The sequence below is a fragment of the Notamacropus eugenii genome, chromosome 1, assembly GCF_028372415.1.
Source record: "Notamacropus eugenii isolate mMacEug1 chromosome 1, mMacEug1.pri_v2, whole genome shotgun sequence".
In the NCBI taxonomy this organism is placed as follows: domain Eukaryota; kingdom Metazoa; phylum Chordata; class Mammalia; order Diprotodontia; family Macropodidae; genus Notamacropus; species Notamacropus eugenii.
Window position 1 is genome coordinate 518,439,610 of NC_092872.1, and position 22,271 is coordinate 518,461,880.

At 43.6% G+C, this 22,271-nt stretch overlaps 1 protein-coding gene across 2 annotated transcripts in view; it reads left to right on the forward strand.

Annotated features, from left to right (window-relative positions):
• The window catches only part of PREX1 (phosphatidylinositol-3,4,5-trisphosphate dependent Rac exchange factor 1), a 227,343-nt gene extending 213,601 nt beyond the window's left edge, over positions 1-13,742 (forward strand). For both annotated transcript variants that reach the window (XM_072633625.1, XM_072633626.1), the window contains exons 31-40: positions 442-483; positions 1,603-1,820; positions 4,446-4,545; positions 6,879-7,022; positions 7,122-7,245; positions 7,637-7,703; positions 8,741-8,910; positions 10,145-10,247; positions 10,782-10,849; positions 11,505-13,742. In XM_072633625.1, coding sequence (XP_072489726.1) covers positions 442-483; positions 1,603-1,820; positions 4,446-4,545; positions 6,879-7,022; positions 7,122-7,245; positions 7,637-7,703; positions 8,741-8,910; positions 10,145-10,247; positions 10,782-10,849; positions 11,505-11,547 — 1,079 coding nt within the window. In that variant the 3' untranslated portion in view covers positions 11,548-13,742. The remainder of the gene's footprint in view (positions 1-441; positions 484-1,602; positions 1,821-4,445; positions 4,546-6,878; positions 7,023-7,121; positions 7,246-7,636; positions 7,704-8,740; positions 8,911-10,144; positions 10,248-10,781; positions 10,850-11,504) is intronic.
• The last annotated feature ends 8,529 nt before the right edge of the window (positions 13,743-22,271 follow it).

Consider the following 22,271-nt stretch of genomic DNA (forward strand, 5'->3'; position numbering starts at 1 on the left):
TTTGTCCCTCTCTGATGCTTTTACTGACATTGTACCCTCTGCCTGTGTTGCCCTCCCTCTGCACTTTGCTAGTTGAATTCTTAAAACTGCCCTTCCTTTCATGAGGACCTGGAATACCCCCCAGATGTTTTTCTTGATAAAATTTCAAGTAACCATGTAAATCTTTGGGACTCTTAATGTAGTTTCCTGTATTACCCCAGTCCTTCCATGTATATCTTATCCCCCATTAGACTAGAAGATTCATAAAGCCAGGAATGGGTCTTATCTAACCTTTCTGTCTCCCCCTGTGTTGGGCATAGTGCTTAGGTCTGCACCTTGATCCTTAATACATGTCTTTGTGTTATAGTATACTGTCTGATGTTCCTAGAACTTCATTCTAGAGCCTCAGACATCCATCAGCTTATGGCTTCAATCTTATCTCCCTTTCCTTTTTCCTTCTAGATGGGAAGAATCAGGTGTTGCTGGCATTACTCAAAAGCACAGGTAATGGATTGGGGAGGCAGCCTGGTCCAATGGAAAGGGCACAGGAGGTTCTGGGTTCAGATCTCGTATCATATTTTTGCCCTACTTTTCAAACATTTTTACTCCAGGGTAAAGAAAACTTCAAGGGGAGGTTAGAGGGGCGAAGGCTGTCTCCAAGGTTGGCATGTGGGAGATGCGGGTGTTGGGAAGGATTTTGCCTTGTTGGTATTTTTGGTGGGTTTATAAGGCTGATTTGTATGTATGTTATCCTTTGGTCTTTTTTGTAAGTACTGGAGCCTGATTCCTCCCTGCCAAGCCTCAATTCATCACCCTATTTTTCATAAATGAAATGTAGCCTGTGGGCCACATGTGGCTGAACATCAGGCTTTGAGTTTCCTGTGTTTCTCATCCAGGGCTTGAAGAGAGAACCGCCCCCCTGCTATTTGATACTCTCTCATCCTGTCGCTTACAGGGTTTGAATATGGGCATTTCTCTCTCCCCCTTTAGCTGAGCAGCCTCCTAACTCTACCTAGATATATCCCTTCCAAGGCTCATCTAAGAGCATCCTGGTCAGTGTCTGAGCTAACACAGCCGCCCTGCCTTCTTAGAGAGCCTTCCTCCTGAAGTTTAGCGTGCACTGTCAGAAACTGGAAGCAGGAAAGTGGGGTGTGTGGTTTTTCTGAGAAGAAATTGCCTAATTTTCCAGAGTTGTGAGGATTAAATGAAATATTTGTCAGGTGCTTATTATTAGCATAGTGCCTGACACATAGTATAAAACAAAATATAAAATAATGGAATAAATAAAAGAGTTAATAGTATAAATAAATGGAAGGGAATAACCTTCTCCCCTTTCCTTGGACCTGTAAAGGAATTTCCTCCGGGTTCATAGTTTAGAATTATCATGAACTGAAACTCCATAAGGATGGCCCACAGGGAGAGGAAAAGTGGCAAGAATCTGCCACGCCCCTTTGTAGTTTCCCCCAAAGTAAAATGGAGGGTTTGCATCCCATCATTAGATAGGTAAAGAGCCCTTAGGGCCATGCACAGCCTGCTTCCTGCCCAGATGTAGTCTGTAATCCGGAGGCCACTGGAACAATGTCAGGTCAGTTTAGCGCTTTCTCTCTCTTTCTCCTCCTGCAGATACGGAGCTGCAGTTGAGGCGGGATGTCATCTTCTGCCAGTCTCTGGTGGCCGCCATCTGTACTTTCTCTGACCAGCTGCTTGCAGCTCTGAGCTACCGCTACAATAACAATGGCGAGTATGAAGAGAGCAGCCGAGATGCCAGTCGCAAGTGGCTAGAACAGATCGCGGCCACAGGGGTTCTTCTCCACTATCAGTCCCTGCTGTCCCCTAGTGTGGTAAGAGCCATTGGCTGGGGGATGGGATTGGCAGCCACAGACGTGTGGACCCTGAGGCAAGGCTCTTCTTGCCTGAGATATAGAATACTTGGTGTGGGTTAAAAAGAAGAACCTTCAGTTTACTTCCAGGTCAGGGGATTTCAGTCTTGGTTCTGCTGCTACAAGCTCTGGCACCATTTTAGAGAACTATTTTAGAACTGGAAGAGAACTTAGGGGTTCTTGGAGAGTAACCCTCCTCTGTCTAATACTAAGGAATGATGACCCATCTTTTGCTGATGAGGAAGCCTAGTAGAATCTGGAATGTGAGGACCTGAGTTTGAATCTCTTCCATGCTGATTCAATAAGAATTCAGTGGCCCACTTTATGGAAGTTAGGTGGTATTGTGGATAGAATGCTAGACTTGGGAGTCAGAAAAACCTCAAATCTTGCCTCAGACACTAAGCACCGTAGTTCTGAGCAAGTCACTGAACCTCTCTGTGCCTCAGTTTCCTTACATGTAAAATGGAGACATTGAAATAGATGGCCCCTGAGATCCGTTCTAGCTCTCAATCTCTGATCCTGTATTGGGCAACATGTTAAGCAGTAGGTTATATAGAGAGACAGAATTTAAAACGACTCCTCCTCTCAAAGAGCTGATTTTCTCCTGGGTGGGATGGTAGGTAGGGAATACAACATGTAACCACTTTTACGTAATAATTTGATGAGGGAAGACAGTGTTAATAACTAGAATAACCTTCAAGCTTTGTTGGGTGACAGAGCAAGTCCCTCACCTGAGACTCAGTTTTCTCATTTGTAAAATGAAGGGCTGGAACGGTCATGTCCTTTCCAGATCTAGATTCCGTGGCCTCCAGTCCTGAGACAGTCACTGTCTGTACGAGGCCTCCTGTTTCATTACTGGATACCACCAGTTGTAGCAATATTCATCAGGTCTGCCACCCTTCTCCCCAAAGCCCTGCATCTGCTCTCTGGGGGGGAGCAGAGCAAGTTCCTCCAGCTGACACAATGATGGCCCTTCAGATAGTGATCACTTTAATAAGAATTTAGAGATGAAAGGGACCCTAGGCCCTCAGATGGAGGAGGTTATCGATGCCCTGATGTGAAATGACTCACCGAGCAGCTTCTACTCAGCAAAGCTGTCCTATTTACAGGCTTTACCACAATTAATTACTCCTCTCATTTGTCTAGTCTGTTATACTTTTGAGGTTGTACTTTTCTAGCCTTGATCTTTTTTGATCTTTACAACCTAATGTAGAGAGGTGGACTAGGGGGTTATTGCCTTCCTTGTGCCCATTTTCCAAATGAGGAAACTGAGGCCTGGAGAAGGTAAGTTAACCGTGTGTGTGTGTGCGCATGTGTGTGTGCATCTGTGTCCTAGATCAGATTACAGGCTTTTTGACTTTCAGTCCAATGACTTCTCCTTCACCAAGGTGCCTCCCCAAGAAGCATTTGGGTGTTTTCCTGCTAACATAGTACAGCACTCAGCCCTCCTTCACTCAAAAAAAAAGTCAAGTGCAACTCATTTCATTATTTCTCAGATGGCATGGTCTTCTTCGGCAGTGAAGGACGAACACACAGTAGAGCAGTAGTACACTGTGGGAGCGCATAATGAGCGAGTGTAGACCTGTCCCAGGCATCTGTCCCTGCACCACGTGTCTTCTTGTGACCTTGATCAAATGGTCTCCACCTCGGGGTCTTTGCTTCCAGATTGAAAGATAATTTTTTCACCTTATTTTTCTTGTCTTTTTTTTGTAACATGGCTAATTATGGAAATATGTTTTGCATGATGTCACGTCTAATTGACATACTGCTTGTTTTTTCAATGGTTGAGGGAGGGCCTGAAAGGGCAGAGAATTCGGAACTCAAAACAAAAAATAAATGGTCAAAAATCAAAAAGTAAATTTATTTCTTTAAAAAATAAAAAAAATTGAAAAAGTCAATCTTCATAAGGTCCTTAAGGTCCCTTCTAGCTCTAACATTCTGTAATTCTATCCTGACCTCCACACAATGAGTGTCCTACCTATGTCACTTTTTTTCCATACGGTATTGCTTGCTGTTGTCTCCTCAGAGAATGTTGGTTCCTCTGACACAAACCACCAATAGTCTTATGTTCAAGAGGCAGGTTGTGGCCACAGGGAAGAGGGAGATGGGGAGCTTCTGTTGTTTACCGAGATATTTTAGTCCTTTGATGGAGAAACAGAACTGGTTTATTTGTAAAGTGGGATCATGCTGCCCTCTACTGTTGAGACACTACATGCCATGGGCTTTGCTTCTTTTTCTTATAGCTGGCAAAACAGGTCTTAGAAAACAGACTGTCTTTGGCTCTCTGTGTTGTCATCTGTGAAATGAAAAGCTTGTACTAGATGACACTTAAAGTTCTTTCCAGCTCTAAACATATGGTCTTTGTCTTTGGGTCTGGAAGGCACCAGAGAAAGTAGAATACCAAAGCTTCCTTAGAGGCCATTTAGTCCAATTTGTCAGAGGAAAAAAAAAAGGTGGATGCTGTGTGCAAAGCAGGGTGGATCTGTGTTCACGGTGGCAAACGTAAAAGATTGAGTATTCCAGCGCACCATTTTCTGACTCTGAAAGAAGTTTCTAACAGTTCATCCTTTCTTCATTCATTCTTAGAGGGAAGAGCGCATCATGCTGGAGGATATCCGGGTCACTTTGTCAGAGCTGGACAATGTCACCTTCTTATTTAAACAGCTGGATGAGAATTTTGTCACCAGTAAGTGTTTTCTGGTTGCTTTCCCCTGGCTGGGAGACTTGTGTCCCTTGGTTTTGTCTCAGAATTCTTTGACTGGCAGAGTCCCCCAAAAGTCATCCTCTTTATCACTTGGGTTATAAGATTTAGAGCCAGAAAGGAACCTTAGAAATCTAGTCTAATCTCCTCATTTTGCAGAGGAAGAAATTTGGACCTAGGGATGTGGTGCCCAAGGTCACACAAGTAACAAGGGAAGAGACCTATGTTTTGAACCTCAGTGTCCTTGCTGGTATTCTTTGTGATCCACCAGGCTGTGTCTCTCCTCCTGCCTCAAAGCATGATAGGACCTTACCTGTCTGAGATGGGTGTGCATCTTCTTCTTCCAGCAAGGACAGTGTATAACTATTCCGTGTAGTCATAGATCCATCCTGGTCCAGCCTAAAACTAACTGGAGTGGAAACAATGGTGGCTTTCCTGTGGATGAGCAGCACCTGCCCCTCTGTAACCCAAATACCTCCCTTGCTCCCCACCCCCCAGCTGTTCATTGGTGCTTGCCATAGTTAGAGCTTCATTCCTTTATCTTAGGCGTTCTTAATCATTTTGATACATTGGATTCCTTTGGCATTCTGGTGAAGTCCATGGACTCCTCAGAATTATGTTTTTTAAAGTGCATTCCCTCCCAAAAAAAAGATTCAGAGGATTACAAAGGAAACATTAAAAATAACAAAGTCACTGATCCCCAGGTTAAGACCCTTTACATTAGATGATCTTTAAGGTTGCCTCCAACTCTGAAGAGTCTAAACAGGGATTCGTAATCTTTTTAATGTGTCATGGGCACCCTTGGGCAGTCTGGTCATGCCTACGACCTCCTTCTCAGAATAGATTTTTAAAAAAATTCATAATTGGAGGAAATGCTAAATTTCAGCTAGCTGTTGGTAAAAACAATGATGTACTCTCCCCCCTCCATCTAAGTTCATGGAACCCCTGAAGGCTTTGGTCCCTGTCAAATTTTAGAGCACTGTACACTGCCCCTTTTCCCCCAAAGGATCCTCAAAGTGTTACTCCTTAAGTGTTCATGATTTGAAAGGGTTAGACTTGGTGGTTACTGGGTGCTAGGGGTGGGGCAAATGGGAATAGAAGAAATGGAGCTTTGGGGGGGGGAAGGCATGGAGGTATGAATCTAATCAAGGCATAAGCATAAACTTATTGCCTAGAAGCATTGAGGTTCTAGGTCCAATGGACCATGACAGACTCTCTCCATCCAAAGCTCTTGGCTGCATAAAGGTGCTCTCATACACTCGAGAGGCAGCAAGGGAAAGACCAGTGGTCTTTGAGTCAGGAGACGTAGGTTCAGATCTTGACTTTGAACTTGCTATTTGACTTTGGACAACTCACTTCCTCTCAGTTCCTTATCTGTAAAATGGGAGTAATAATCCTTATGCTACCTACTTCATAGGGTTTTTGTGGGGAAAGTGCTTTGTTAAACCTGTACGCTTTGTAGAAATTTAAGTTGTGAGCTACCTTCCCAAGAATGGGCATCCACACTAGGAGGCAGCATGGTAGAGGGGACAGAACATGCTGGCTCTGGAGTGAGAGGACCTGGGTTCAGATCCTGCCTGTAATATTAAGCTACCTTTATGTGACTGTGGGCAAGACCCTTCACTTCCCTGGGCCTCAAGTTTCATTTGTAAGATGAGGGGGTTGGATTTGATAGTTTTTGGAGTCCCTTTCAGCTCTGAATCTATAATCTTATGACTGTCTAGACAGAGGCTGCTTGCCCTGAAGGATGAATCCATCAGTCACAAATTTTTTTTGAATCCCTCCTATATCTGAGACACTGTACTAGGTGTTGGGCATAGAAATACAGAAATGAAATTGCCCCTGCCTTCATGTAGCTTGTGTGCTAATAATCTCTGCCTCAGTTTCCCCAACTTTAAAAAATGGGGACAATAATAGCAAGCCCCCCAAGTTGTTGTGAATATCAGATGATATTTGTAAAGTGCATAGTAGGTGCAGTATAAGTGCTGTCTATTGTATATGTGCTGTTATGATGGTCACTATTTAGCACACACAAGGGATATCTGGGGCTGAGATGGGGCTGTAGGGCAGTAGATCTTCAAGCCCTTCCCAGAAGTGATGATCATTTCCATTTGGTTATTGTTCTAAGCAAAAGATGTGGCCGTGGATGTCAGGGCATGCAGTGGGCTCTGGGGACTATGGGGTGTGAAGCCTGGTCTCGAACCAGCTACTTATGGGGACTGAAAATAGAATCCTTTAGTTGTTCCTCTCAGTCTTGGGGACAAGTATTCCAAACCTCACCCCCCACTGTTTTGGGTTTTTTTTTTTTGTCTCTCCAGACACTCATGTTTTTTATCACATTGAGGGCAGCCGCCAGGCCTTGAAGGTCATTTTTTACCTCGACAGCTATCACTTCTCCAAATTGCCCACCCGGCTGGAGAATGGGGGCAGTCTAAGACTGCACACGGTCTTCTTCACAAAAGGTATGTGCTATGACAGTGGTGGGGGTGGGAGCGGGGGGTTAGGACCCATTTCCAGGGTAGTTAGGCCTAGGTCTCACAGTTGCCTTGGTTCTTCCATAGCCCTGGACAATCTGGAAGGGCAGCCACAAGCTGGGGGCTCGACCACCGCCCTCCTGGAGGAGCTGCAGCAGGAGATCAATGCTCAGTCTCTGGAGAAAGTTCAGCAGTATTACCGACGGCTTAGGTAGCAACCCCTCCTGCCCTCTTTACCCTCTTTGCTCGAGGTGAAGTAACTCTTGTTGGAAGGTGGTTTGGAGTTAATAGGAAGCAGAGTGATACAGTGGATGAGACTTTGGACTGGGACATTAGGAGACCTGAATTCTTGTCTCGGATCTACCACTTACAGGGTGACTCCTCTGCGCCTCACTTTCCTCCTTTATAAAATGAGTAATATGAATTAGATCATCTCTTAGGGTATGTGTTGACTGATATTCTGTGTTCCTGTGACATGACCTAGAGCCAAGATCGGGTGGGAGTGGCACAGACCAGTAGCATGCTGGGAGGTAGATATGCCTTCTAAACATCAACTAGATCTGGGTTCTAATTTAGTGATGTGTGATGTGGTTCCCTTTCAGGACATTTTACCTCGAAAGGTCCAACCTGCCCACAGATGCCAGTGCGACAGCTGTGAAAATTGATCAGGTACCTCCCTCCTCCATCTTGGCTTTTATTTATTTTTCTTTTCCTCCTCCCTCCCTTCTTCTGGTCTTCCTGTTTTCTTCCCCTCTCTCCTATGGATTTTTTTTCCCATGAGGGGCAGGAACTGTGTACTTCTATAAATATTTGTTGAACACCTGCTTTGGGTGATAGAAAAGAAGGATCAGTTGTGGTCCTTATACCCTCAGGGAGTTCACAAGTTTTGGAAAAACGAGACTTGTATAAATGAACACCCAAATGTTAGTACACTAAGATATAATCAGAGGGTCAGAATGTCTGGTTTGGCCAGTCAGTGCTGATGAGTGATGGCTAGAGTTACCAGGGAAGGAATAAACCAAGGCACAGAAATGGGACTAAATTTGGCCTTTCTCACTGGGAGAGTGGAAATAATGCAGCCTAGCTGGAGTGGAAGGATGTGAAAGCAATAGTGGGGGATGAGGTTAGGTACACAGGGTAAGATTAGACTGTAAAAGACTTCAGTTCTCAGATAGGGAAGTGGTTTGATTGTGGAAGACCTGGGAAACCAGTATAGGGAATGGCACTGGGGAGTCAGTTAGAATTTTTGAGCAAAGTGCCATTTTAGAAGAGTAATATGGGGTATATGTGTATGGTATCTTGAATAGGGGGAGAGACTGGAGGCAGGGAGATCCATCTCTGAAGAGCCTGATGTTAAACAATGAGGTTAGGGTCAGTAGCCATAGGGATGAAGAGAAGAGGGATGGATATATAAGGCATGATGATACAAGTTGAGATAGTATGATGCAATTGGAGCATTGGTTTTGAAGCTGGAGCCTCGAATTCTGACTTGGGGCCTTACTAGATGTGTCACACCTGTCAGAGCCCTGGCTTCTTCATCTGTAGAAGGAGGATGTTGGATCAGGCAGCCTCTGGGGTCTTTCCCAACTCTGGAGCCTATGAAATACCCTATGAAATAAGAAAGTCCCCCTAGGACACAGTCATAAACTGGGTTCAGGGAAACAAGGGTCAGACTTTGGGAAGCTCAGTAACTGACTACTTTGCAGCTGATCCGTCCCATTAATGCCATGGATGAGCTGTGCCGCCTGATGAAGTCCTTTGTCCACTCAAAGCCTGGCACCAGTGTGCCTGGTGCAGGCCTGCTGCCCATCTCCTCTGAGCTCTGTTACCGCCTGGGTGCCTGTCAGGTCACCATGTGTGGCACTGGTATGCAGAGGTAAGTGCTGGCTGCCCCATCCCCTGCCTGCCCCCTCCTCACCCTCCCATCACTCATGGGAGATAGAAGCTGCTTAAGTGGACCTTCTGTCCTGGAGTACATTCCTCTTGGGACTTGAGATGCCTTTGAAAACAGCTTTCTCCTCCAAATCCCTTAAACCTTGACATTTTCTATTAGTGGGAAGAGTGCATTGGCCTGATTCTGATGTTGACACTACAACAGTGGGATTGGAGGCAGAATGAGATCACTTTACCTGAGTTGGTTTCTCTAGCTGTAGAACAGCATTAATAATACTCATACCATCTCCACCATAGCGTTCTTGTGAATCTTAAAGTTGTAAAGAAATGTGAGCAATTATTGTTATTACCTTGGGAGGCAGCAAGACTCAGTGGAAAGGACATTGGATTGGGTGTCAGGAAACGAGGTGGTCACCTTGGAAAAATTTCTTTCTTTTTCTGAGCCTTAGTTTCCCATCAAGGATTTGACTAGATGGTCTTTAATGTCTCTTTCAGCTCTGGTATTCTGGAATGATTTTCTTCCACACTCCTTTGTAAAATGGGGGTGGGGAAAGAATGTGTTATGAGTAGATAGTCTTTAAGGCCCTTTCTTGCCAGCGAGGCTTTTGGAAGTAAAGTGCTACCTTCACCCCAGGCACTTATTTCATTATCCTCTGTCTCCATGGATTCCTTCCCCTTCCCCCCCATGCCTGTAGGCTGTTCCATGAGTGTCCAGGCAGTGACCTCAGTGCCTGTGGGTAGGCCTTATGACTTCCCAGGGAGAGGGGCCTTCAGGCAAGGTCAGTTTCTCTCTGTAATGAGAATTCTAGACTCTGGCCTTTTGGATCACCAGAGGACTGCCCTAGATCAAAGGACTATTTTAGATTAATCAGAAAAAGAAAAAGGAGGGTGGGGGATAAAAGCAAGCCTGGTATGTGTTTATTTCAGAATTTAATGAAATGGGCCCTATCCCCTAATCCAGGTTAAGCCCCACTAGAATGCAGGAAGCTTGGTGTACCTACAGGGCTGCTCCAGGGGACTGAGTTTCACCACTGGAGTTGAGGTTGTGAAAAGTCCTCAGAGGTAGATGCAGGGTCCTCTGCATATTCCACCTCAGTCGTTGCTGAGGGGAAAGGGGGTAGGAGGGGTACCCCACCTGTGTCCTTATTCCTGAGATTACATGAAAGTCCCTACTCTGAGAGCTTCCCATCGACCTTTCATTTTTATCCTGTTCCTAGGAGTACCCTGAGTGTCTCCCTGGAGCAGGCAGCCATCCTGGCTCGGAGCCATGGGCTACTTCCCAAGTGCATCATGCAGGCCACAGACATCATGAGGAAGCAGGTAAGACCCTAGACCTGGCAGGACAAAGTCAGCAACTAGACTTGGGCACAGGGCAGTAACCCAGGATTGCTTATGACATGCGTCAGCCACGCTGACACCTTTTTAGTACTTATTTGTGTGCTCAGACCCAAATCACTTGCTGTCAATCTCTCTGCACATAGGTTATGTTGCTATCAGCAGCTATCAAGAGAGGAAGGGAAAAGGGGACCAGTGGGAGACTATACCCAGTCTGGGGCTGGTACCATTCACCTCACTCCCACCAGACCTGACTCATCCTGAGGGAAGCATTGTCAGCATTTCATGGGGCCACAAGTCACTACTACTTAGCCTACTCCCTGCCTGTTTGAATAATGCCATTGTAAATCCAGGGTTTTTACCTGGTTTGGGCTTTGCCAGTCTCATCTTCCCTCTCTTCCCCATCCAATAGCTCCAGGATTGATGTACCCAGCCTCACTAATCTCTCTCTCTCTCTCTCTCTCTTTCTCTCTCTCTCTCTCCTGCTCTCCTTTCTGCTTTTTCTCTCTCACCCTCCAGGGGCCCAGGGTAGAAATCCTGGCAAAAAACCTCCGGATCAAGGATCAGATGCCTCAGGGAGCACCTCGGTGAGTACTGTGTGCAGTAGAACATTTTTCTTCAGAGAAGTCTCAGGCCATGGATCAGTATTAGCCATTGGTCAGTCACTACTGAGCCTAATAGCACCAGCTTACCTGTGCCATATTCCTGATGATTTAGTACATTTGCATACCATGTGTGGGACATCTGTTTGTTGATTCATTAACATGAAATATTTGCTGTATTAATCCAAACTTTTCCCATATTCCTCTCTATCTGCAGTTTTGCTCTCACCATTCTTAGAATATCCTAAATATCATTTCATGAGAGCATTGTACTAAGAGTCAGAAAACCTGAGTTCAGGTTCAGGTTCTGATACTTACTACCTCTGTGACCTGGGTCAGCTACTTTAGCCTCTCTGAACCTCAGTTTACTCATCTACAACTTGGGAAATCCTGACCCTATCTACCTCGTAGGAATGTTACAAGGAAAGTTCCTAGTGAACCTTGAAGCAATGTTGTAGCAATGTAATCCTCTTCTATCCTCCCCTAGTATCTGATACTCAATGAACAGATATTTGTTGAATTAAGCATTACCCAGTGAACAGTCCCCTATGCTCTAGATCCAAAGGATGGTACCTGGGAGCAGTTAGGTCATTTGTGTCTCTGGGTTGCCCTTTGACTCTTTTCCTGTTCTGTCCCCCAGGATCTATCAGCTATGTCAGCCACCTGTGGATGGAGACTTGTAAATAAGAAAGGACAAGAACCCTTGCTTTGTTGGAGACCCTGGAAGTGTTCAGCAGAGAGTCAACTCTCAGGACCTGTGGTGTACCTCACTCCCCTGGCTGGCAAACCTCTCCCCTTGCCCCAGGGTATAGGAGATGAGAGCCCGCTGCCAAGAGTCTTTTCCTAAGACAGGCCAGACTACTTGAAAGCTGTCCGGTCCCCCTCCTCATCCCAGAATCAGCCCCCATGCTCATCCTTGTCTACATGTGTTTGAGCCTATTGCTTCCTCTCTTGGACATAGCTGGTTGGGAGAGATTGCTGACCTGGAAAATACAACTGGACTGGGACTGGATGTCTCTGGTCAGGTGCCTGCAAAGGATGGTGGTCACTTGGTGCAACGGAGAATCAGAACCTAGTCCTGCCGCTGACCAGTCATCTTAGATGTGGTTGCTGTCCCTAACTCTTGTAATCCTGAGTCCCTTTTGTATCCATGGAGCTATCAGGGTCATGTGGGCCATTGGCTTGGAGTCATCAGACCCCTCTTGCAAGACACCGCTTTCTAAATTGATCAATCTGCACTTTTGAAACCCAGGTCTGGCACAGATCTTGGGATTCCTTCTGATATAAAAAGAAATATTTATTCTGGAGCTCTTCGCCATCGCAGATCCCCCAGAAAAAAAGTTCTTTCTATGCCTAGAGCATAGCATACATTCCGCAATCACTGCTTGTCATGGGTCTCCTTTCCTTAGTGTTCAGGGGTAGTCATTAACCCTTACTGATGCTGTCTGTTATATCCTGCAGAGCCAGTCCTGATTGATCTGGTTGGCATTAACAAGCCTGAAACGAGGATGGAAACCAAGGCCACTTGATGGTCTGGTCCATTGGACTGTACCCATTTTCCCTATAATGGAAGAAGAACTATGTTGTGCCTATTTATGTGGAATGACACTTCTGGATTTTTGGGTGTTTTCTTTTTTTTATTGTGTGATTATATATTTGAGATTTTAAATTTTAAAGAAAGATATATTGTTTAACATGGGACCAACACAATGTAGCTTTCACATTTCCCAGTTCTACTAAAAACAAAACTAAACAAAACATTGGAAAATGAAGGTTTTACTTTTTTAATACTAGGATTTTAGGAAGACAGTTTCATGTCAAGAAAAAAGCATCAGGTGCCTCAAATGGATTTCTTTTCCTCCACCCCTGTATCAACATGGTTTCAGTTTATCAGTATTAGATAGATTGCCGCAGCTTAATTTGAAAGGCAAAAATAGGTTGAGAAATGCCCAGAGTATCAGCTGTGTGCTTCTGTGGAAGCCCTGTGATAGGCGAGATCTAGGCATCTTTTTAAAAAGTTTCAGCAAACAGAGGGCATGCACATGGTGGGCATGCACATGATGGGGCTCCTCCCCCCACTTTGCTAACTCATCTTCACATTATATCCTCTAACATCTCAGTCTTGATCAGGCCATAAAGCAGGTGGAGAAAAGCTTGTTCAGGAGGAGAAAGGCTTCCCAGGTGCTCTTGTTTTTATTTATTTTTAATTTGAATTTGCCTTGAGCAGGGTATTTGAGGCCCTCGGTCAGCCATCTAGCCAGGAAAGCTCCCAGAATTGAGGAGCTGTCCACTGTCCTAACTGTCCCCATTGCTGCCCTCCCACCTTCAAGAGAGCTTGCTCCAAACCTGTGGCAAATCAGCTTCATGGATTGTCCCTTTTAATAACTATACAGGGTCTGAAATGCTGAGGCTGTGTGAGAAGGAAAAGTAAACTTTCCATTTCCTTAGCCAATGGCCAAGATGAACAGCGTGGGTTGTCCTTGGGGTCTCAGGTCTTGTCTCAATGCTTCAGGTCAGAATAGTATGACAGAGCAAATCATTGCTTGGAACATGTACAGACTTCTTGGTTTTCTCAATGTTGTCTTGATAGGGATTGGGAGGAAAACAGGTCCTTCTTTTCCAGCACTCACTGGGAAATAAGTGATGGCCCTTTCTCCAGAAAGGAGAGAGAGCAAGAGAGACCATCCAGGTTGCCCACCACAGTGGGCATGTGTTTGGGGTGGGAAGATGGTTGGGTCTCATTGAATGGGGAGCAGAAGTTGGCTCTTGAGAACATGGGCCTTGTGCACTGGTTTACATGGACATGTACATAATATTCTCATTAAATTCCTGATAGATTTTTTATTATTAAAAGTTGGTTTATATTATAAGGAAGAAAGCTGTGATTTTCATTGGAACTGTTCTTTTCTTTGGGGTGGTTGATTCCTTCCATCACCCCAGAGAGACCCAGAGCTGCGTGGGATAAAAATTTTCAGCAAGGGTTCCTCATGGAATCAGTTTATTTGTGAAACAGATGAGGCATCCCTTTGTTGTTTCTCCAGACTTCGAGGCATTCAGTCCTGGTTGTCTAAGGTCCCTTACTACGACATGATCCCCACTGGAGCACCAGCGGATGGACCTTTCCTCTTCATTGCTATCAGAAGTTAACAGAAAGAGCATTGGAGTAACAGCCGGGAGGGAGACCTGAATTGTTAACCTAGCTCTGTTACAGTTTGCTCTTTGCTCCTGAATAAGTCACATCTCTCTGGTCTCAGTTTCCTGTTTTGTAAAATGAGGTTGGATTGGAAGATGTCTTAGGTTCTTTCCTGCTTTAAATTCTGTGGATCCTACTAACACTGTCCAATTCCATGTTCAAAGCCCCCTATTCTGACATTCTGTATGCAGTGTTATATCATATGTAGCCTGACCACTGAAAAATGTGGTAGTGGATAAAAATGTGGCCTTAGAGTCAGGAAGATACCACTAAAGTTCTCAGTAATGCTGAGCAGTTCTCGGAGTTTGCTCACCAGAAGTTCCCTATGAAAAGGAAATTGCAGATCCAAACCTCCTTCCCCAAATACATACATACATATATATACATATACATACACACACGTGTGTGTGTATTTTGATGGCCATGTCAGGCTGGTGTGGATTAGATAAGAGAGAACCTTTTAGCTCTAAATCCTCTGAATGGCTGATTCTTATTGATCTTAGTTTACCAAAACACCCAGGTCTTTTTTTCCCCATCAACTGTTGTCTGGCCATACAGATTATTTTTGAACCCAAGCAGAAGACAGTTATCCCTATTAAATTTCATTTTATTAAACTAGATAGCTAACTCACTAATGGGTAGAGCACTGGACCTGGAGTCCAGAAGACCCCAAGTTCAAATCCTGCCTCAAACACTAGCTTTGTGACTCTGGGCAAGTCTCTGTCTGCCTCTTGTTTCCTCATCTGGAAAGTGGGGATAATAATGACACCTACCTCTCAGGGTTGTTGCAAGGATAACATGAGATTATGTTTGTAAAAAGTTCTTTGCTATATAAAAGTAGGCTATTACAGCCCTGTATTCTAATCTGTTGTGATCTTTTTGGAATTTGCCTTACCCAGTATGTCAGCTATCTCTTTTAACTTTGTATGACCTAGAAATTTGATCTATGCTTTTATCTGAGTCATTGAAAAATGCCCAGTAGCACAGGACCAATGGCAGGCATTTGAGGCACTCAACTGGAGATTTCTCTTTAAGTTGACATGGGCCCATCAATGGGAATGGCTTGGTAATATAAACATTTCTTAACCCACCTAAACTCTCCATCCCTTTCTCTTCATAAGGATGAAGGCTTTTTGCAAATACCTTCCTAATGTTTGGGTTCTACCTTTATGTTAGTGCTTTTGATTTGGGTTCTAGGAACTTAAAACTATTCTGTTGACTAGTTAGGTAAAATTGGTTTCTTTTGTAATTATATGCATTTTATTTTATGCATTTTAAAACCATTATTCTGAGAATGGGTCCACAGGCTTCACCAGACCACCAGAGGAGTCCATGAAATCCAAAAAAACGGTAAAGAATCCCTACTTTATTATGCCAACTCTAGCAATCTTTTGAGACCAGGTAGGGGAGGTATGGGGTTGCAGGTTTAGCCTGACTTCTTTCACCTGGCCTCTAGCCTGAGGCAGAACTGGGTTGCTTTCTCTGCACAGTTTGTCTGCCCTTGCACCCTCGCATCCTGCCTACTCCCCTAGAAAATCTTTTCCTCTTCTCTCCTTACTACCTGTCACTGCTATGGGCATCCCTTCCCTTGAGGTCCAGCAGGTGGCGATGATTCCCTACCTATGACCAGCAGCACTCTGTCTTCTATGTGCGGAATTCAAAGGACTGGACTTTCTTCCATGTTTGCTCTGCCATCTGCTCTATTCTGAGAAGCAAAATTCCCTCTCCGTTGTGACTGCCCTGCTCAGAAATGGAGGACTAATCCTTCTTCCCCAGGGTCCAAGAACGTTCATTACATAGAATGATAGAACTTTACATCTGGAAGAGACCTTAGAACATTGACAAAGTCAGAGCTAGAAAGGAGTGATAGAAGCTGGAAGGGACCATGTTCTAACAAGGAATGTTAGTGAGAAGAGACCCTATAATTTGTCAGCCTTTGAACCTAAAATACCAGAACTAGAAGAAAACTTAGGATATAGAGCATAGAATATTTGAGCTGAAAGGGATTGTGGGGCTAATTTGGCAAATGAGGCTGAAACGAAAAGAGGAAGTGACTCTTCAAAATATGTTATATTCCAGAATACGTAGTGAATTAGTAATAGGGCTAGCATTAGATCCCTTCAGACTACTGTGCTTTCAGTTTGAAGATTTAGTTAAACATGCCCCAAAGTGGGGAAGGGGACAGTGGGAGAGAATCTCAAAGGGGTTGCAGCTGGCCAAGATGACTGTATTCCTTCACCAAAAAGCCTCTTATGTTAGGGAGGACTTCATGATAAGAGCAACTGATTTAGGACCTATTTCAGCACTATGCAGATCATGTAGAGAACTGGATCCTTTGACACTAATTAGGAGTGGCATCCCAGAGACCCCGAACAATTCTCCATGACCTTTGTGTTCCTCAGTCTGTCTCTGTCTTTAGCTGCTGGATTGTCCTGAAGGGATTTCGCAGAGAGGAGAGGAACCTTGGGATCCCTGAGACCCAAGACCCAGAAAATTAGTGGGACACAGATTTGACATGTCAATACAACCCTTAGGCTGAACTCTGAGTTGTTTTGCCATCTGAAGCTGTAGCCACAACCTTCTAGATGGGGATTTTTTAGGAATTCCTTGCTGGAAAATGAGTTGATGATAGCTAATAATATTATTGAAGGTGAAATTGAGTTATTATTTTTCCGCAGTTACATGTAAAAAATTTTTTTAACATAATTTTTAAGGCTTTGAGTTCCAAATGCTTTCCTTTCCCTCCTCCAAGTCAGTAATATTTTTAAGCATCTCCTCTATTTGAGGACAGCTAGTTGGTACAGTAAATAAAATGCCAGGTTTGGAGTCAAGAAGACATCTTCCAGAGTTCAAATCTGGCCTCAGAGTTCGGATCTTGCCTCAGACACTAGCTGTGTGACCCTGGCTAAGTCATTTTAACACTATTTGCCTCAGTTCCTCATCTGTAAAATGAGTGGACAAGGAAATGGCAAACCACTTCAGTATCTTTTCCAAGAAAACCCCAAATAGGGTCACAAAGAATTGGACATAACCGAAAAGCAACTGAACAGTAGCTTCTATCTCTGCTTCTCTGAGTTTGGAATGCAAGAGGACTAGAGAGTGGGAACCAAGTACTGACTGAATCATCCCAGACTTTGGTAGGCCTTTGGCCTGATTGGGTTTCCTTCTAGACCTCCATTGTGCATGCACGCCTCTCCAGTCATGCTGTCTCCACCCAGACTGTCATCTCTACCCTCTCCCTACAGAGACTCCACCCCAGCAACTACCAGGGCCTTTAATAAACCAACTTTGGCCTTCTATTTCTTAGTTTCAAGCCTCTGTACAGCTTTATGCTGTTGGGTATATATTCATTACCCTTTTCCAGCTCCCTTTCATTGTAGTCTTTGCCCATTAGAATCTAATTCTCTTTGACGGTAGGTACTTTCTTGCTTGTTATTTCTATTTTCAGCCCAGTGGCAAGAACGCAATGGTTAACAAATCCATTATTCTCTGGAGGCACCTAGGTGGCCCTGTGGGTCAAGGGTGGGATGTAGAGTTTCTTTCTCAGTCTTCTTTGCTAGATTCTCATCTAAAGCATGCCCACTAGTCACAGGTGTCCCTCTGGGTTCTGTCCTTAGCCCTCTTCTCTTTTCCCTCTATACAACTTCACTTAATGATCTGTCAGCTCCCATAGATTTAATTACCATTTCTATGCTGATGATGCTTGAACCTGCCTCTCCTGCCGCAGACTCTGCTGACCTTAAATCTATTTCAGATATCTCAAACTGGATGTTCAGTAGACATCTTAAACTCAACATGTCCAAAAACTGAACCATCCCCATCTCCAACCTTCCCTCTTACTGTAGAGGACAACACCATCCATTCCCTGAGGCTTGAAACCTAGGAGTTATCCTTGACTCCTCATTTTCTGTCACCATCCAGATCCACTTTGTTACCAAAGTCTGCTGATTTCACCTTTCCAACATCTCACGAATAGATCTTTTTCTTTTGATACTGCCATCACTTTGGTGAAGTCTCCAACGTCTCATTGAGAGATGTGCTGGACCCATTGTGCTGCCCTGCTGGTGGATCTGCCTGCCTCATGTCTTTCCCTATTCCAATTCATCTTTCATCTACCAAAGTGATTTTACCATAGCCCAAGTCTGACTGTGTTACCCCATTCCTACCCAACGAACTCCTGTGGCTCCCTTTCACCTTCAGGATCAAATACAAAATACTTTGGCATTTAAAGTCCTTCATAACCATTACCTTTTCCAGTCTTCTTACACCTTACTCCCCGGCAGAGCCAGTGACACTGGCCTCCTGGGCCACTCCATGAATAAGATACTACATCTCTCAGTTCTGGGCATTTTCTCTGACTTTTTCCCATGCTTGGAACAGTCTCCCTCCTCTGATCTGACAACTGGGCTCCCTGGCTTTCTTTTACATCCTGTCTAAAATCCCAACTTTTGTAGGAAGCCTTCCCTGATCCCCCTTAATTCCAGCACTTCCCCTCTGTTGATTATCTCCTATTTATCCTGTGTATAGCTTGCTGTGTCTTCTATGTTTGTTTGTATGTTGTCTCCCCCATTATATTGTAAGCTCCTTAAGGCAGGGACTGTCTTTTGCCTCTTTTTGTATCGTCAGTACTTGGCACAATGCCTGAGACATAATAGGTGCTTAATAAATGTTTATGGACTGATACGTAATAGGTACTTGATAAATTTTTGTTAACTGATAGTCTAACTCAGAGGAAATGATGTGCCCAAGTTCACAGACCTAGAAAGTGGCAGAGCTAAGACTTACCCAGGCGTTTTGACTGAAGACTGCTGTCATGACCTCCCTTGATTATCTCCCAGTTAGATATCCCCCCAAATCATCCATTTCTTCTACAGCAAGCCTTGCAATCAACCAATCCATTAACATTTATTAAGTGCTCCTGTGTGCCAAGTACTGTACTAGGTCCTGGGGCTACAAATAGAATAGATGAAACAAATCCCACTTTCAAAGAGCTTACATTCTATTGGGGGAGACAACTAGGATATAATAAAGAGAACAAACGCAAATAAATACCAAGTAGCTAACCACAAGGGGAAGGGGACGAGAGGATCAAGAAAGGCTTTGTAAAAAAGGTGGTCCCTGAGCTGTGTTCTGTATCCAGTATTTAATCTCCCTATGCTATCTCTCAGCTCAACATCCTAGTACCTTTAGCCTCCTTTATACCTGGCCTTTCAATCAATAAACCAACAAAGATTTTGAGAACTTTTCAACCATCTAGGCCTTTCCCTGGGAACCCTCCAATTTGGCGATGCTTTTCTTAGAATGTTGTATTGAGGACTGAACACAGGGCTCAAGGTGTGGTCCGGACATGGCATAGGACCATCCTCTCCAGACACTATTAATATAGCTTAAAATTTCACTGGCATTTTTAGCTGCCATACCATACTGTTGTTAATAATCATTGTATCTATGTTTCTGGGCATGGCTATTGTGCCAATTTATTTGGTTTGACTATGTTAACTTGTTACAAAGAATATATTTCATTTTTTTTAGAGGGAAGTGATTTGGAGAGAAGGGGTTCTAGTGATGACAATGCCAAATAGAAAAGAAGAAATCAAAGAGCATCCAAGAAATGTTTAAAAGATATGCTCAGAAGAAATCAGAAGGAGATCCAGAGGGCGACACAAACAAATGAGATAGTTTTGGAGCTAATATTCAGAGTTGAGTGCATATTACATTTTTTTCGTATATTTAAAATATATGAAATATATAGTATCAATAGTATTAAATATTAATTAAATTACTTAAATATTATTAATAATTAAATATTACATTATTTGTTTATTTAAATATATACTTAAAAAGTTGCATGAAATGAGATTTATGATCTCACAACTTTTTTTGTTCTTTGTATAATTTGCTGGTATTTGTGAAACTCAGAATAACTATATACATAAACATATAAAAATAATTTTTAAACAAAATTTTTTAAGTATTAAAAATTATATTGATACAGTGCTTTAAGGTTTACAAAGCAATGTTATCCCATTTGATTCGCATTACAACTCTGAGAAGTAAGTGATATTATTATCCCCATTTTATAGGCGAGAAACTGAGACAGGTTAAGTAACTTGCCTAGAGCCATATAGACACATCAGTGTTAGCAGGATTTAAATTCAGATCTTCCTTACTAGAGGTCCAGCACATTATCCACCGAACCACCTCACTGACTAGATGTTGAGTTTATAGCCTGCTAAAACCAGGAAATCTTTTTTCACATAACCTTTCCTCTAATTATGCAGATCTCTTCCTGTGCTTGTGCAATTGATTTTTTGAACCCAAATATAAGATTTTACATTGATTTTCATTAAATTTTATGCTTATTTTAAAAAGAAGTAGAGAGAGGCCTCCGCACTTTGAGTGCATCCTTTCTGGAAGATTTCACAGAAAGACATGTATGAGAATAATATAACATGAAGAGGTGTGGAAAAGTTTCAGCCCAAACCAGGGCTAGGTGTGCCCACATAAATGAGATTACGGATCCATTAAGTCAATCATGCATAAATTTTGTTATTATATCTAGCTTATTGTTTTAGCCTGACATCTTTTGGTATCCAAATTCTGCCCTACAGAGTGGTAGATATCTCTCCCAGCTAAACATCATCCATAGATCAAATAAGCTTATGGTTTCTGCTGTCACTGCAAGGAAAACAAAGATAAAAAAGGCACAATACCTTCCTTTAGGGAACTCCCAGTCTGCTAGTGAGCTAAGACAAAACAATATCATAAACATTTATTAAGTCTCTACTGTGTGAAGGATGTTGCACTGTTCTCTGGGGGAAGACACAAAGCATTGGGCTGTATTCCTGCCCTTGTGAAGCTGATAGTGTAGTAGGGAGATAACCACACAGAGATGGTTGTGATATACAGTATTACAGGGTAAAATGCACTAACGAGGTGCAAAGCAGTTCTCTGAGAGGTTTGACGGGGAAAGTTATTGCTGGGTGTTGAAGGTGTTAGATGGTAAAAATCACATTAATACAAATGGGAGGAGATAAGGACACAAGGGAGGGATGAACAGTAACTTAAGGGCTTTGAGAGCCTGGAAAAGGGGGAGATCTGGGATGGTAGTTATCTTTCTCTGGACCATCTCCAGTTCTCTGTTCCTAAAGTCTATGGCTTCTTGAGGAGGTCTTCCTTCTAAGGCCCAGTGCCCTTTGAGATCATCTGTCCTGGTTCTTTGTGATGAGGATAAGGGAGCAGGAGTGACCCATGCTCTGAATACTTCCTTAGCCTGCTTTCACTGAGGAGCTGGAATAAGCATAGGTTAGTTCTGGAGTACTCAAGAACCCCAAGGAGGAAAGATTCTCATCATGTTCTCAGTCTCAGCAGTGAGTTTCCAACTCAGTGGTTCTCACTTGGTCTGGTCACCTCCAGAAATCAACAGCCCTTCTATTTGCCTGCTGTGCTTTTTGCTCCAATTTTATGGGGTAAAAGTCCAAATGCTGCCAGCTACATCTCCTTTCCTCCCCCAACACACCTCCCACTGTTCCTTGGGACCTTATTTGGAGCAGGGAAAGACAGGAGTTGCCACTGATGGAAAACTACTACATAGATACTTGAGTGTTAGCTGGACTCAAGGATCTGTTGGGAGAAGATGAGGTGGCTGGTTGTGACTGATAGAGCTTCTCTATAGAAACTTTATATAACTAGGGATAGGCCAATGAGAACCCAGCTCTTTTGAGCATGGGCAGCACACTTGGCCTGATGCAATACTGAAATATCCCCTGTGGACTTGTAGCATATGCAGGTACATTTTGACTGTTTCCAATCTGCTTAATACTTAATGAGAACAGGCTTTTTGATTGACTTCTAATCTGGAAATGAACATGTATACAAAAACACCATCTTGTTCTTTTTCCTTCCTTGTTGTTTTGAGTGAGGAGGCAAGAACTACCATAAGCGCCCAGATGGGGAGGAAAAGCAGGTGCCAGTCTCTTGCTCCTCCCAAATCCTTCCCCCTTTGTGTGATGTCATGAGCACAAAGTTCCATTGTTGTTTTTATCCCCATTGTGTCTATTCTTTCCTGTCATAGGTGAAAGAATGCTGGAGAAAGAATAGACCACCAGCAACCTCATGAGCCTGAAATGGTTGGGAGAGCATCAATGCAGCATCCAGGAATGGAATCTGTGCCAGAGTTTGCAAGAAGTAGAGCCAAGTGAAGAGAAAAGCCCC